This window comes from Lycium barbarum, chromosome 7 (assembly GCF_019175385.1).
Source record: "Lycium barbarum isolate Lr01 chromosome 7, ASM1917538v2, whole genome shotgun sequence".
NCBI lineage: Eukaryota > Viridiplantae > Streptophyta > Magnoliopsida > Solanales > Solanaceae > Lycium > Lycium barbarum.
In genome coordinates this window covers 131925469-131941651 of record NC_083343.1, presented here as the reverse complement: position 1 = coordinate 131941651, position 16183 = coordinate 131925469, and the positions used below count along the sequence as shown (strand labels likewise).

At 32.6% G+C, this 16183-nt stretch overlaps 2 protein-coding genes across 3 annotated transcripts; both read right to left on the bottom strand.

Moving 5' to 3' along the window:
• Positions 1-2292: 2292 nt before the first annotated feature.
• LOC132604484 (F-box protein At5g49610) lies at positions 2293-4220 on the bottom strand. Its single transcript, XM_060318010.1, has 2 exons — positions 3399-4220; positions 2293-2965 (listed from the first exon to the last, which is right to left on the bottom strand). Exons 1-2 carry the CDS (start codon positions 3987-3989, stop codon positions 2474-2476), a joined length of 1083 nt encoding a protein of 360 aa, XP_060173993.1. The 5' UTR covers positions 3990-4220; the 3' UTR covers positions 2293-2473.
• Positions 4221-6585: 2365 nt separating this feature from the next.
• LOC132604483 (serine carboxypeptidase-like 26) lies at positions 6586-12185 on the bottom strand. Of its 2 annotated transcripts, none has more exons than XM_060318009.1 (10): positions 11821-12185; positions 10255-10362; positions 10054-10149; positions 9872-9964; positions 9692-9780; positions 9220-9501; positions 8357-8517; positions 8155-8250; positions 7719-7824; positions 6586-7016 (listed from the first exon to the last, which is right to left on the bottom strand). In XM_060318009.1, exons 1-10 carry the CDS (start codon positions 12080-12082, stop codon positions 6870-6872), a joined length of 1440 nt encoding a protein of 479 aa, XP_060173992.1. In that variant the 5' UTR covers positions 12083-12185; the 3' UTR covers positions 6586-6869. The 2 variants fall into 2 exon arrangements, with proteins under 2 accessions (XP_060173992.1, XP_060173991.1); XM_060318008.1 differs by having other exon boundaries at positions 8357-8523; positions 11821-12183.
• Between the last annotated feature and the right edge of the window lie 3998 nt (positions 12186-16183).

The window sequence follows — 16183 nt, the reverse complement described above, 5'->3', positions numbered from 1 at the left end:
TTTCATGTATACTTTTGTAGCTTTTTTCTCCACGATGTAATTGTAATTCAAGATTATAATTATACTTTATAGTAAGAAGATGTAATTCACGGTCCTTGTTGTTACTGAAATACTTTCAAGCTTTCGCTCAGAATTGTCTTGCTACTTCAAAATTTACTTTTCTTTAACCAACTAACAATTCTAATCAATAACAACAATTCAATGGTCAAGAGATCACAGACGAATTGTAACATTATGAGTTTGAATCCAAACTAGCATCCCAATTTGGATTAACGTATCTTGTTAACGATGTGAAAAAAAAAAACATTTAAAGTTTAAAGTTAGGACAAGATGATTAGGAGTGAATAATTTGTTTCTAATTTTTTCCCATTGTAAAAACAACTAAAAGAACAAGACCAAGTCAATGGATCACAAAGAAGTTGTAAAGAGATTTGCTGGTAATCAGGCATTAATATGTTGAATAGGTTTAATAGGTCTCCTCACAATAATTTCAAAACCTTTCTTCTTTTTATTAGAAAATTCCAAATTAAATATTTTCTACAATCATTCGCTATGAGATGTTAGAAGTATATCTTTCGTTGCCAGAAAGAGAACGATTCTAATGTTCTTTCACCTCCCGAAATGGGCTGCATAGTTTTTTTTGCGCGAAATGTCCTTCAAAAGGACTGGTCTTTAATTTTTGTCCTCCGCGAAAAGCTCATTGGTTCCAGGTTCGAACCTTCGCTAGTCAAAAAATTCGCAAGTCATAAGTTGGGTTTTAAACTCTGCCTTAAGCCAGAGTTTTAAACTCTGGTTTAAGGAGAAAAAAAACTTTGCTCGAATTTTGCAAATCTCTGCCTTAAGGCCTAACTTTGGGCAAAAGTTAAGCCTTAAGGCCTAATTTTGGGTAAAAGTTTGCCTTAAGGCAAAAGTTGACCCCAACTTATGCCTTACGGTTTTTTTTTTTTGACTGAGCATAGGTTCGAACCCAGGACCGCGAGGGGCAAAATTAAAGACCACCCCAGCAAAGGACATTCCTGCAAATTAGGCTTGCCTCTTTTGGTTCTAAAACAATCTTGGCCCAACTCGTAACGCCTTTCTTTTTACTAGAAAATTTTCTAACTGAATATATTTTTTTACCTTGTCGTGATTATTAGTTATTGAGAAGATAAAAGTATATCTTTTTTTGCCGGAAAGAGAACGGCTCCAGTGTTACTATTATATGCCAGATTAGTTACTGAGAAGATAGAAGTATATCTTTACTTGCCAGAAAGAGAACAGTTCCAACATTACTATTATATGTTAGATTAGTTTTTCAGAAGATAGAAGTATATCTTACTTGCCATAAAGAGAACGGTTCCAACGTTAGTATTATATGTCAGATTAGTTATTTAGAAGATTCAAGTATATTTTTACTTGCCCGAAAGAGAACGGTTCCAACGTTACTATTATATGCCAGATTAGTAATTGAGAAGATAGAAGTATATCTTTACTATTAAATGCTTGGATGAAAATCAGCAAGTTTAGAAAGTACAGTCCATAGTCTTAGAATCACCAATAACTTGAGGCAAATGCTTGTTTCATTACAAGTAAAATATTACATCTATCATCAAGACTTACAAGTTAGTAGAACAGAGAAAACGATTTTGGTTGTTTTGCCACTGTAAATAAGACTGGTGTATCCTCCATTTCGCCACTAGAATGAAGAACAAACAAAACTATTTCCTCCTATATAGAGAAACTGATATATAATGTGCAAAATAAACAATTTTGTTAGTTTTCACCATCAACATGCTATTGCTCATCTAAAAACAGGTTAAAGAAGTTAAGAACACAATATGTCATGTAACCAACAAGAATATATTCATGCTCACAACATGGTATAAAAAAAAATATAAGGTCAAGGAAGATAATAAGACAGAATGAGACAAGAAAGATGGAAAAAAAAATTAAATGGCATATAGAACGGCTAGATCATCTAAGAAAGCTGGAGGTTCAGTTTCACTATACAGTCAGACCTCTCTACAACAGTCATTCTCTATAACGACATTTCAGTATAACAACCATGTTTTCCGTGGAACTGGTCTTTCATGTTATATTATATTATACATTCTCAATAACAACATTTCGCTATGGCAGCCACAAAAAATATCCAAACAAACGATGGTAATAGGAAAACATGAAGGAGCAGAGCGCAAAGTTTCCACAACCCATAGCCTAATCAGAACCAGAACCTGACGTAAGCCAAATATATGGCGAGAGAAAGAGTGATTATGAACAACCAGCAAAAAGACCATTGCATACTAAGCTTCATATGTAACAAAAGACTTCAATATAACAGCAAATTTACATCATTTTCAACCACCCTTTAAGGTTCAACAGAACATACACAGTATGACAAGAGATCAAGTCAATGACTACATTCAAAGAAATAAATTAAACTAATGATAGCATATGTACACAGTTGAATAGAAAGATTTACATGAGCCTCGGATCAATGGCAGGAAAAGAGCATGCTTCTAAAGGCATGTGCTGAGAACCATAAAGGCAAGGTTGAGCTGTCCTTTACCGAGAACATTTCCTTCCAAACTCGGCTGTTTCTTTGATATACCAAAACCTGCTTATGTGTAGCAAGGTAAACATAGTTACCATTTTGACTTATCGGGAAAATCCCCGGTACCATCCCTCTAATGCATCGAAGACTCACTTTGTCAACCATTTTCCATTCTTCCTTCTCGTAATCTTCCATTACCCAAATAACCATCCAAGCCTCGTATATCTGAATCACAGACAAGCGCCCATCCAATTCCAACAAATAAACCCGACTCCTAACTCCACAACTAATTTCATTTGGCAACTGTATTTTCCTCCAAATGTCGGTAGCCAAATCAAGAACAAGCATACACGAACAACTATCCGTCAACCAATGCAATCCACCATTAATAAACACAACTTGATTCTTATTCATATGCGTGAATTGATCGTCCTGCAACCATTGTTGGAGCCAGGATTTTCACTTAGGGGTGTCAAAATATAAAGGAGTAAACCCACGAAGAAGCCTATGGGAGTCTAATAGCTTGTTTGGCCAAACTTCCAAAATCTTGCTTCTTTTGAAAAGTGTTTATAGAAAAAGTACTTTTGAAGAGTATCAATTTGTGTTTGACTAATCAATTTGAAAAGCACTCATGTCAATATTAGAGTAGTACTTTGTGCTTGGCCAGTGTTCTAAGAATGCTTCTACGAAAAAGCTACTCTTTTATCTTCTGAAAAGCTGCCTCTACTATTACTCAAAAGCACTTATTTTTTTCCCTAAAATCTTGGCTCAACGCCTCAACTTTCTAAAATAAGCACTTATGCATTCCAAAAGCTTGGTTAAACAGGCTATAAATACAGTATATACACATAAACAAAAAATTTACCTGCAACGAGACGAACTTCCTCCATTTGTTCGATTCTGAATCATAAACCATGGATATAAACGTCCTTTCGGGCCTATGACCGAACGATCGATGATAACCAGCTAATACCACATTGTACTTTTGTTTAACCAAATCACAAGCTAAACCAACAAGTGTAGCTTCACCATCAGGATGAAATCTAGTAATAGGTCTTTCCCTACTTCTAGGAAGCAATTTATAATCTCTAGTTAATGGATTACAAACATAATAAACACCTTTATCAGGTATACTAGACAAACATAATAAACCATTACAAGAACCTCTAACTCTAACCCTATCTTTAATAAAATCTAATGAAAATTCACATACACCTTTTAAATTATCAACACAAATTAAACTAGATCTTGATTCTAATGAAGGTTCAGTTATTTGAACAAGTACCATAGGATTCTTGATTGATAATTCATTATAAAGATTTGTGAAATATTTATCAGATATCAATTTGTACCAAAGTTTACATACAATTTTTGTTTTAAAAAGTGATTTAATAGGTAATCTTGCAAGAATTTGAAGAATTACTTCATCTGGGAAAACCCCATATGATGAATTCATCTCAAATTTGGAGAAATTTGTTTTGGGGTTAAAAAAAATGTTTTTTTTTAACAGAAATGGATTAAAGACTCACCCTTTTTCACATTTTTGAGGTTTTTCTGCAATTTGATGAAGATGGGGGGTGTTGAATTAGCTTAAATTGAAAGGAAAAAGGATGATTTGTGAAGGTGAAGTGTAAATTTTTGATCTTGGAATAGCATAAAAGAGGTTATCAATTTTTATGAGATGATGAGTGAAAATGGGCCTTAAAAGGCCTTTTATAGTATAGTTTCCATTTTGGGCTTTTGGTCATTATTTAAAGGATTACGTATATTGTAAAAATACATAATCCATTTATAAGTATTAAAACTTAAAAGTCCTTCTTCTCTTTTTTTTTTTTTTTGTTTCGCATTTGATGTCCGGTACTCGCATTAGAGCCCGATTATATCTGGATTCATGCCGTGTAGGGTCCATTGGAGAGAAGCACTCCCTACCCAGGATTTTTTCATATTAGGGCTCAAACGCGAGACCTTTGGTTAAGGGCGAAGCAAGCCAATCCGCTGCACCAAGTGGTAAGTATTAAAAGTCACCATCTTTTATAATTAAAATAGGGGTTATAAAATTAAAAAATGCTTGACAAAGCTTAGCAAAGAAGAAAAGACTTTTCAATAGTAGTGTGATTTAAAGAGAAATAGATACATCATTGATTTAATTTTGTTATAATTTTTAGACCTTTTCATACATTTCAATTGTTGCTATAAGTCAAATACTTATTAAGTAACTATTTTTCTCTTTAATATCAAATACAAGTTGGACTAAAGAATTTTGGTTATGAGCAAAAGGATAGTTGAAACCACAATCGTAACAACGAATGGGTGCTACAATTTTAGCAGTGCTGAATGAATGACTGATAATCACACCAGATAACTTAAAAAGTGGTCGTAAATATTGAATTTTTAACAACGGACAAGCAACAAGAGTTAATATTATAAAAAAGGATTCAAATATAACTCCCTAATAATTTATTTGCACTAGAAGACTTGTGAGTTGTGACAGTGACTGATTTCTTTAGTACTAAAAAGAGAATCCACTTGCAGTTAATGGAAGCATAAACTAACAAACAAATAAATAGTCTTAAAAATTGATGTAAGTTTCTATATTAATTTAGCTTGACTTCACAATATTCTACAGCACATTTAGTCAAGTCTTAATAATAGTTAAAGTTGTTGCATGATGACTAAATAATAGTATAATAACATCAGTTTCTACTTTATTGATCTAGTCATTTTAGGACATTGATACCTTTCAAAAATTTATTAAATTACAAGGTATTTTTGGAATCCAACGATTGTTTGAAAAGAAAAGAGAAAAGAAATTACAGTGAAATCTCAACAGGAAGTAAATAGCTATGTTGCTTGGACTATTTAAAATCGTTGCTGCACCCATCTTGATCCGACACGATTTGGGTGTGGGTGTGGGATCTATACCGGGTTTGGCAAACTTACCTTGGGTGTTCTAACTACACCTATGACTAGTAAGCATGAATTGATTGGGTATTTGTTTTGACTTTTGGATTTACGTCATAATATACAATAATATATAAGGGATTTTTACACCCTATGCTAACTTGGGAAAACTAATTACCCGTTTTAGCCCATTTTTAATTTTTACCCGACTTAGCCATTATCATGACGATTGGCTTGTATTCAGATGCCCATCTCATTGTCCATTGCGAGGAAGAATCAGCTGGGTTATGGAGATGCTCTGTTTTTATGATTTTTTAATAGAGCAAGATGGCTATGGTGTATCCATGACAAGTTTCTTAGCTATTTTTCACGATGGGCGAGGGTGTATTGTAGGGGATCAAAATAATTTTTTGTACAATTTTGTATAACGGTGTAAAAGTGTGTATAAACACCTCTATACATTATGTATAAACCCCTCTTATGTATAAGCACCTCTTGTATAAGTTTATATAATATTGTATACTAGAGTAAAAGTGTTTTTCACCTCTTGTAAAAATTTGTATAATCTTGTATACTAGTGTAAAAGTGTGTATAAACACCTCTTATACATTATTATACACTTTTATACAAGGTTGATACCTTGTGTACTGCAGGTGTATAATGTTGTATAGAGTGAAAAAGTGGCTATGCGGGTGTAATTTAAAAATATGGCTACGCAAATGTAATTCTGTATGCTAGATTGTACATTATAAAAATTTCCCCAATATATAAAGTATGAGAATGTGTTGCTATTACGCAAGATATCTTATCAACACAATAACATACCCACTGGGGTCTGGGGGCTGATATCTTATGAATAAAAATATTACTAGGTGTCTATAGAGAACTAATTTTAGTTTAGTAACCTCATTTACTCGGAATATATACTTATATGTGTCGTAATATACATTTTAGGCCATATCCCGACACCCATATCTACATTCGGATCTATACCCCACATCCTAGAACTTACATGATGAAGAATCCGACCTCTAGATCCACACTTGTATGTGGTATCCACATCCGAGTCCGAGCAATATAGGTAAATAGTTAAAAAAACAAAGTAATCCAATGGCACTGGTTATTAATAGCCAAGAAGACAACAGCACAAGGAAAAGAAGAGAACCACCTTGAAATTCATTAAAATACAGTTAAAAAGGTACAATTTGCAAGTGCATTTGATAGCGTCTTGCTTTTTATGGTGTCCGAAGTCTTGATTCTTGCTGTAGTATAACCAAGAAAGAAGTATAATGCTAATAGCGAAAGGTCAACATTTCTCCGCCCTTATCACTAGTAACGAACATCAGGTAACTTCTTGAAGTAAAACAATCGATCGGTAATGAATCATCGAGGAGATGTTTATCAAAGAAATTTTATTGTGGGATACAATCAGCGTTTATCTATGAGCCGGCAGTTCTTCACCAGTTAAGAAAGAACGGATCAGGGCTAGACCTTCATTTGGCTTGTATAGAGGTACTAGATGACCGGCTCCTCTTACTGTCACGAATGTTAGCCCTTCGTACTCCACTACCCGTCCAGCCACCTGCATTTTTAGATACATTAATGTCCCTCGTTGTCCTCATTTCAGTAGCACTCGCTAGCGGTTGCTATGCACACACACACATCCATAGTGCAGATACTTTTACACTATCAATACTTTTACTATGTTGTAACATATAACCTGCCTTATTTTTTAGGTTACATGACTCAAGCAACCAAAGATGCTTAGCTAGTTAGCTTTTCGTGTACAGATAAACAACATTCAATCAGGTAAATACAAGCAGGCGGAGCTACAATTTCGGTTATGGGTTCGCAAAACCAAGCAGTTTTGGCTCAAACGCTGTATTTATTACTTAATCTATAATAAATACTTATCAAGAACCCAGTAAGCTGCGTTTTCTAGAATTCAAAATTCTAGCTTTGCCTTTGAGTACAAGTCATATTTGTCTTGATCATGCTGTAATTTTGTCCTACATTGCTTTGTTTAAATGTTTTAAAAGATTGAAGCATTGTTGACTCAACGAAAAGTAATTTTATCGAGATGACTATCTTTAAAAGGAGGATAAGTTAAACTAATCCACTAATGGAGTCCGACTACATTTTCTGGATCTCAAGGGGGCGTGGGGTTCAGGGACCGCTAGGGAGGGGAAACATGGATTTTACCGATTTCAGGCTAAAGCACGGTTTTCTATACGATCGTTCGTCATTTAATTTTTCTAAGTCGAGAATTATAACAAGAACTGACCTGATGATTGTGGAACCAAGAATGCCAAGGGGACTTTAGAGTCAGATTAAGAGCTTCAATGCAGTATCTCGTCCCAATTACTGGCACTCTTCCATCTGCATCGCCACTTTTTGATAAAAAAAAATACAAACACAAACACAGGTCAATGAATGTCAGCTTATATTAAATGAGTACTAAAAGCAGATCAAGATGTGGTCAAGGAATCGCAACGCATTATTAGATTCAGAAAACATGATAAATATGCGGTATTTCACCATTATGTAAAGAGTGTTATGTAAACAGCGGGAACCATTTATAAAACACGAGCCGTTCATATTTTGTAATGTATATGGTCTAAACCAAATATATTTACAACAACCTTATACTAGGATGCAACTATAATAAGTATAAGAACAAGCTAAAAGCAAAATCAAGACAGAGATAAAAACACAAATACCTAAAAATCCAAATCTTCAGACCCCCTTTGATGAGCATTTTGTATACTGGCAATAGAGATATTACATTGTAGTTGTACGTTTGGAACACGGAATCACTGCAGTGCATAATAGAAACTAAGTTAGGAAATAGAAACTGAAAATAGTAAACAAAAATTGCATGGAGCTCGAGTAAATATAACCATGTGACGAACTTGAACTCACCTGCAACTTTTCCATTTTCGTCTAGCTTGACTTCCTTCGGTGTTTGCATGAAGAGCCATTTGAACATCTAACCTGTTGAAATACTCTTCGGCGGACACGGTATAGCAGGGGTCATAACCTCCTGGAATTCGTTTCATTCTCCTGAACCCATAATTAGGTTCCTGCAACTAAGTACATTATCAAAATGAAAACTTAGTTTCCAGTCATGCTTATCAAGTTTCCATTTGACTCATGAAGATTACATGTGGATTTCAGGAGCTATCAACTAAATAGGCTTATACTCCCTCCGTGCCAATTTATGTTATAGTTTTCGCTTTCCGGGAGCCAATCTGAGTAATCTTTGAAAGCTAAATTGAATTAGATCAACTCAATATTCTAAAATTAAAATTTATATATTCAAAAACTATACCCAAAGTACTATAAGTTGCAATTTTTCTCATGTCAATCTGATGAAAAATTACGTTTTAAGATGTTGGTCAAACGTTACATAGTCTGAATCTCGAAAAATGAAAAGTGCCACATAAATTGGTATAGAGGGAGTAAAAATCTTTTGAAGAAAACGAAATATGCAGTGAAGAAAAAATATTCAGATGAAAATTCACGGCAACATAATTATGTTATTATGCATATAATTTATATTTCTCAGACTCTCCAAAATGTTGTCACACCCATGTTGGATCCTCCAAAAATGCACTACTTTTGGAGGATCCGACATGCACCCAACGACATTTTTGAAGAGTCCGTGCAACACAGCATATAAGCCTTTGAAGAGGCTGAAAATAGCTCCTCAATGTAGGACTAATAAATTATTTTATGCAAATACAAGCTAATATGCACTCAATGGAACCCAAGATCGTTCTCACCTTGATTTGAGAAGAATCGTGTGTACTAACGATATCACTAGCTGAAGAAGAGGAACTGTTCACGAGACATTTAGGAGCATAAATGTTGTAAATGTCAATTTCTCTGTATTTATCCCATACTACTTGCATGGCATCATTACACGCGTTGGACCAGTTGGAGACCTTGAAATTGCATACTTGTTTGGCTTTCTGATACTCTGAATCGTATAGTATCGCATGGCTCCAAGCATATTCTAATATCCCTGTGTAATCATAGTAATCGTTCGTTTCAGGATTTCCAACCTGCAAGCCATCTTATAAGATTAAATAGACTTCAAGAGATCAGTAAAGAAAATGCTAATATTCTGTTTCTTCTTTCCTGCATAAATCAGAATGAGCAAGTAAGTAATCAATTTCTTTGCAAATATCCGTGAATTTTGCATCAATGGATACTTACTATAAAACCCTTTGAGATTAATATATAGATACTTACTATGAAACCTTTGAGATTAATATATGGATATTTTTTGCCATCTTTATTTCGGTTGTATACGAGCTCTGCCAATTGGGGCACGTAGTGTCCTGTGATTACAAAAGAATGAACGTTCTTTACACACATTGGACACATAGTCTTAATCGTCAAAATGAAAGTATAGGAGAAGGTTTATGTCACCTGCATAGCTCTCTCCTGATATGAAAAATTCGCGGTTCTTGAACTCGGGAAACCTTTCCAGCCAATTCACCAGGAAATTGTACGCATCTTCAGCTATATGAAGCAAATTATATTCATAAGTTAGCAAACACAGTATGCACTCTTCTTGGAAAATGTATTTACATTTCCCGGGTTGTAATTACCAGCGAAATCGTCATCTAAGTTGGTTAAGTCAGAGGATGTATTGGTGTATGAGAACCCCACCCCAACTGGTGACTCCAAAAACAACAAATTGGCTTCTGCAAGTAATATAGATAGTCAATATGTTCAATATTGTGAGGATAGCCATAAGTTGGCAAATGATTTAGGGTCAAAATAGAGCAGAAATGGAAAAGAGATATGACCGTTATTCCAAGAATGCACGTTGAAGTCAAGACCAGTCCCATTGCTTTGAACTAGCAGAGGTCCCAACTCCGTAGCAGCACCATATCCAATTGAAGAGCAACCAGGCCCTAATATAGAAAGCACACAAGTGAATGCTAAGGAACTAAGTACTCATTTGTTCTTTTTAGTTTGTTCCTAAAAGAATGGCAGTATTTTTATATTTAGGAATCCTTTAACTTTAAAACTTTCTAGTTTACACTTAATGACATGCTCTCATAGAAATATCACGACATGTTTAAAACCACAAGTTCAAGGGCATCTTTTTTTATGCGCCAAAACTCATGCTTCTTTTCCCCTTAGCTATCGCAAGTTGATGTTGCTCGGACTCTCCAAAATTACTGCCACGCACATGTCGGATCCTCAAAAAACACTACTTTTCGAAGATCTGACATGCACCCTTCGATATACTGGAAAAGTCCAAGCAACATAAATCATAATTAAGATACAAGGGAAAACAAGAAATACGGTTATAGAGCCACAAAATCTAACTGCAACAACATAGAAAAAGGACAAAAAGAACATAAATAAGCTCTAAGCTTTCCGTATGAAGCAAGAAAAACATCATAACTATGCTGCCCAGACTCTCCAAAAATACTGCTGCACCCATGTCGGATCCTTAAAAAACACTACTTCTCGAGTATCCGACATGCACCCGTGGACATTTTGAAGAGTTGAGCAACATAGATCATAAGATACTAGGGAAAACAAGAATTATGGTTATTGAGCCACAAGTCCAAACTCCAAAGTACAACAACATACAAAAAAGTACAAAAAGAACAGAATTAAACAGTTAATCTCCAATCTTTCATATGAAACAAGAAAAATAGTAAGTGGGGTTCACTCTCTATGATAAAGATATGGGAAATTACAAGGGAAAACATATGATTATAGAGCCACAAGTTCCAAAGAACAACAACATACAAAAAGTACTGAAAGAACAGAATTAAATAGTTAATCTCTAAACTTTCATATGAAACAGGAAAAACAAAATATGGGGGGGTTCACTCTTTATGATATAAGATATGGGAAATTACAAGGGAAAACAAGAATTATGATTATAGAGCCACAAGTTCCAAAGAACAACAACATACAAAAAAGTACAAGAAGAACAGAATCAAACAATTAATCTCTAAACTTTCATATGAAACAAGAAAAATAAAAATGGAGTTCACTCTTTATGATATAAGATATGGGAAATTACAAGGGGAAACAAGAATTATGGTTAGAGTCACAAGTTCAAGAACAACAACATAGAGAAGTAAAAGAACAGAACTAAATAGTTATCTCCAATCTTTCATATGAAACAAGAAAAATAAAAAATGGGGTTCACTCTTTATGATATAAGATATGGAAAATTACAAGGGGAAACAACAATTGTTGTTAGAGCCACAAGTTCAAGAACAACAACATAGAGAAGTAGAAGAACAGAACTAAATAGTAATAGTAATTAATCTCCAATCTTTCATATGAAACAAGAAAAATAAAAAATGGGGTTCACTAATTATGAAAAAACATGAGAAAATTACCTCCATTTAGCCAGAGGAGAAGGGGTTTCTTGGAAGATTCAAACTGAGATTGAAAAAACCAGTAAAAAAGAGCCCTTCCATGAGTTTTATTTACTGTAATATAACCAGAATATTGTGAGACTTGTGGGCTATTGGGTTGACCAGGCAGCTTTGTTACTTTGTCATCTTCTTGAGTTCTTGCAAAAACTTTACTCCAACAAATGAGGAACACAAATATAATTACTACTATGTTTGTGGTGTTCTTTGGAATTGAAGATTCCATTTTCAGTTCTGTTTCCTATTATGTCTGTGTTTTTTTTTAAAAAAAAAAACTTTAAAGATAAAGTTTGTCTCAGTCTTGACTCTTGGGTTGACCTCTACAATTGAAAGGACAGTGACAAAACAATAACAGTCACAGGGCACTACTTCAGGCAATAGTTTTTTATTATTTGCAAGTCGGTATTAAATTTTTGTCCACATGTTTTTTCGTTGTAGTAGCAAAATGTTGTTATATATATATATATATATATATATATATTAGAAGGCGTATGCCCGTGCTGTGCACGGGCCCAACATTTTGAATTATAGTGTATTTATGTGTATGTAGTTGTGTTTAGATAGTGATGAGAATACTTTGGGAATTACATAAATATTATTTGATTTTTTAATATGGGTGCACATTTTTTTTTTTTGACATTGCTTTTTTTTTAATATAGGGTCCACTTTTTTTTTTTTATATTGCTTGATTTTTTTAATATGGGGTCTACTTTTTTTTTTATGAGTTTGGAGATGGTGGGGTGCACTTTTTTTTTCCTTTTTTGTTTTAAATATTATTTGGTGTTTTTAGTATGAGGCCCACCTTATTATTATTATTATTATTATTATTATTATTATTATTATTATTTATATTTTTATTTTTTTAGGGTGACTGACAACGAAGCATGGGTATAAACCCATGCTTCTATATAGTAATAACTACTATTTTTTAATTTTTGGTAAATATTCTTGGTTTAGCTCATTTTACTTGTCATGTTGTCCTTTGTACGGTTTTGTAAGGAAACGTCAATTAGAATTATCATTTGACTAATTTATCTTATTAATTATTTGATCTCCATTTAATAATATTTTTTATGACATTAATCTCTTTTCACATTTATTAGAGTAAGAATAAAAATGAAAAATAATTAAATTCTATCTTATTTTAAAATATAAATATTTTAAGGATATTTATTTTAGTAAACATAACAAATAAATGACATGGCAGAATAACAAATACAACAGTTAAATATCTAAATTAGATCTCAGGCTGATATAAGAAAAGAAAGGAGATTGTATGGTTTGACTACTTAACCTTTTGAAGAAAAGCAATAATATGGGGTTCATGTCTTTTGATGTACAATAATTTTATTTGCTCTCACTAATGGGTTGATATACACGTGGCAATGAATCCATCATTATTGACTTAATGGGGATACTCTGAGAATTACATGAATATTGTTTGATTTTTTAATATGGGGTGCACGTTTTTTTTTTTGACATTGCTTTTTTTTTATTTTATTTTTTTAATATTGCTTTTTTTTAATATGGAGTTCGTTTTTTTTTTTTTTTACATGAGTTTGAAGATGGTGGGATCCACTTTTTTTTTTTAATATTCTTGGTGTTTTTAGTATGAGGCCACCTGATTTTTTTATTTGTTTTTAATGATGATTGACGACGAAGCATGGGTTTAACCCATGCTTCTATATAATCGTAATTTACATGAGTTTGAAGATGCTGGGATCCACTTTTTTTTTTTTTAATATTCTTGGTGTTTTTAGTATGGGGCCACTTGATTTTTTTATTTTTTTAATGATGAGTGACGACGAAGCATGGGTTTAACCCATGGTTCTATATAGTAGTAATATATATTAGTATACTAGTAAATTTATCCGCGCTTCGCGCGGTCAATAAACTTCTTTTAATACATGCAGACGAAAAATTGAAAGTAACAAATATATGCAAGATATACATATGAAAGATCTTTTAGAAAAATTAATATATAAGAAAAAAGATACAAAACGGAAAAAAAACCTTCAATAGAAGCATCTCATATGTGTTTTATAAGTTTATAATAGAGTTCTCAAGAAATAGTCCTCCACTCATATAGGAATAACTTTTCATATATATGCATATAAAAGTTAGTTCTATGATCAATATTGCTTAAATTATGTAGGAGTATATATTATTCTTATAAATTTGATCGATATACAAATAAATTTTCTTGTATATGCATGTTAAAGTTAATGACTTAATTCTATCATACATACCCATTTTTTCTAGTTAGCTGCAGCACTTTCCATATAAGCAGTTTCACACAAAGAGTGGAACAAAAACAAACATATGCTTAAAAACGTATGATTATAAATTTTTCATAAGCAAATTCTATTTAGAAAAAAAAACCATGTCTTTGAGTAAAAGAAATCAAATTGTTGGTAATTCAACATTTTAAATGCATGATTAATACTGTGTTACCGTGTTGAGTTGAGTTGGACCTTGATTAATCAGAGCGTCAATGCAAGTATCGAACACCGCGCAAGAAGCCACAAAAACAATAATGTTGTATTACTGCAAATAGTGAAAGAAGTCTGTAAAACGCGGGTTTGTGTAGGTTGGATTATCAAAGGAAGTGCAAAATGGCTTACCTAAAACAATAAAAATCAATGCTTGTACATGTATAGTTTTAAAACCAAATAAATTGGTTCCGGAAACCAACTTCGAGTGGCTCTAAATAACAAATATATTATAAGGTTGTCTTGTTTGACAATATGGGTGTTGGAACTATCAATCCCGACAAATTTAACTTCTATAAGTAGTCAATCTTAAAAGGATACGTACATATGTGAGGTGATCGTTCTTTTGGAAGAACTCCAAATTTGTCCTTGCATTTAAGTTGGACACTCTGTTTCTGCCATGATTGGTGCTATTACTTCCGTTGCCCGCCTCGTTCTCTTCACAAAACTTGTTACCGTCTTCAGTATCGTCGGTGTACCCGTGTTTAATTTGATGGCTTCTCCGAAAGTAAAGAGCACATACCATATCAAATGAAACTTGTTTAATTCAATACGTGAGCAACGAAACAACTAATAGACAAAATACTGAGTAGTACAATTAACATAAAATGAGGTGGAAAAAATATATGTTGAAGAGGAAAAGAGAATTTGCTGGCCAGTGGGAGGGAGAGGTAAAGGAGAAGGACGGAAAGTGAAGAAAAATAGTTTTAGTTGGAAAAGGGAAAGAGGAATAGTAATTAACAGAGGGAGGTTTTAAAACTGCCAATTTAAAAGGCGTGTCCTTTTAATTTTCTTTAGCAAATTAAATGGCAAAAAAGGAGTAAAGAGGCAAAAAAATAGGAAAAAAGATAAATATGATTTCTGATTTTTTAGAGCGCCACGTAGGCGAGCCTATTGCTTGCTTTTATATATATATATATATATATATATATATAAGATTATTACTATATATAACAAACAATCAAAGAGTATTTATATTCCTCACAAAAAAATTCAATTTAATGTTAAACTTTTCAATTAATTACTTCTAGGTCCCAAATTTATTTTTAAGGTCAAATTTATGTTTTAATTCTATTATCTACTTTTCATTACTTTAATTTTACTATTATATATAAGAGAGAATACTCATTTTTTGTAGTCTTCACGTGAATTTGTTTTTTACTCTTTTTACTCCTAATTAAAATTTTAATGGCTTTGTGAATCTTCACACATTTTGGTAAACTTTGAAAACTTTGGGGACTTTTTTCATGCCCCTAAAAATAATGATTATGAAAAACGTTATAGAGGCCCCTCAAAGCAACTCATACATTTTTGAATATTTTATGTAGAAATATTATTAAACTTATTTCAAATTATGTTTTTCCTTAAGAATTTATTATAGACACATAAAGAGTTATCATGTCATTCAATTCTATCTTAATATAGACTTAATTATTGAACTAAAATATTATTCTTATAATACTATTTATTATTTATTAATGTTATTTACCATTTATCATTTGCTATTTTAATTTTTATTCGTCCATTTAGTAATTTCTTTTTATTTTTCTCCTAAAATCTTATGTCGTACATGCTGGCGAACATAAGTAATTTATAAGGATTTCACTTAAGTTTGTATTAATTTTTAAATTAAGAAAATAAATATAAATTACTTATATCATTGTTAAATCCTTCGAAAATGTAAATTACAGTCCCTCCGTCTCAATCGAAAAAAAGGAATTCCGAAGTACAATAGTTAATTAATAAATTTTATGTGCGCACACTATTTAAATAAAATTTATTTACTATATTAAAAGAGTAACTATAAAATATTGTTTTTATATATTCTGAAAATG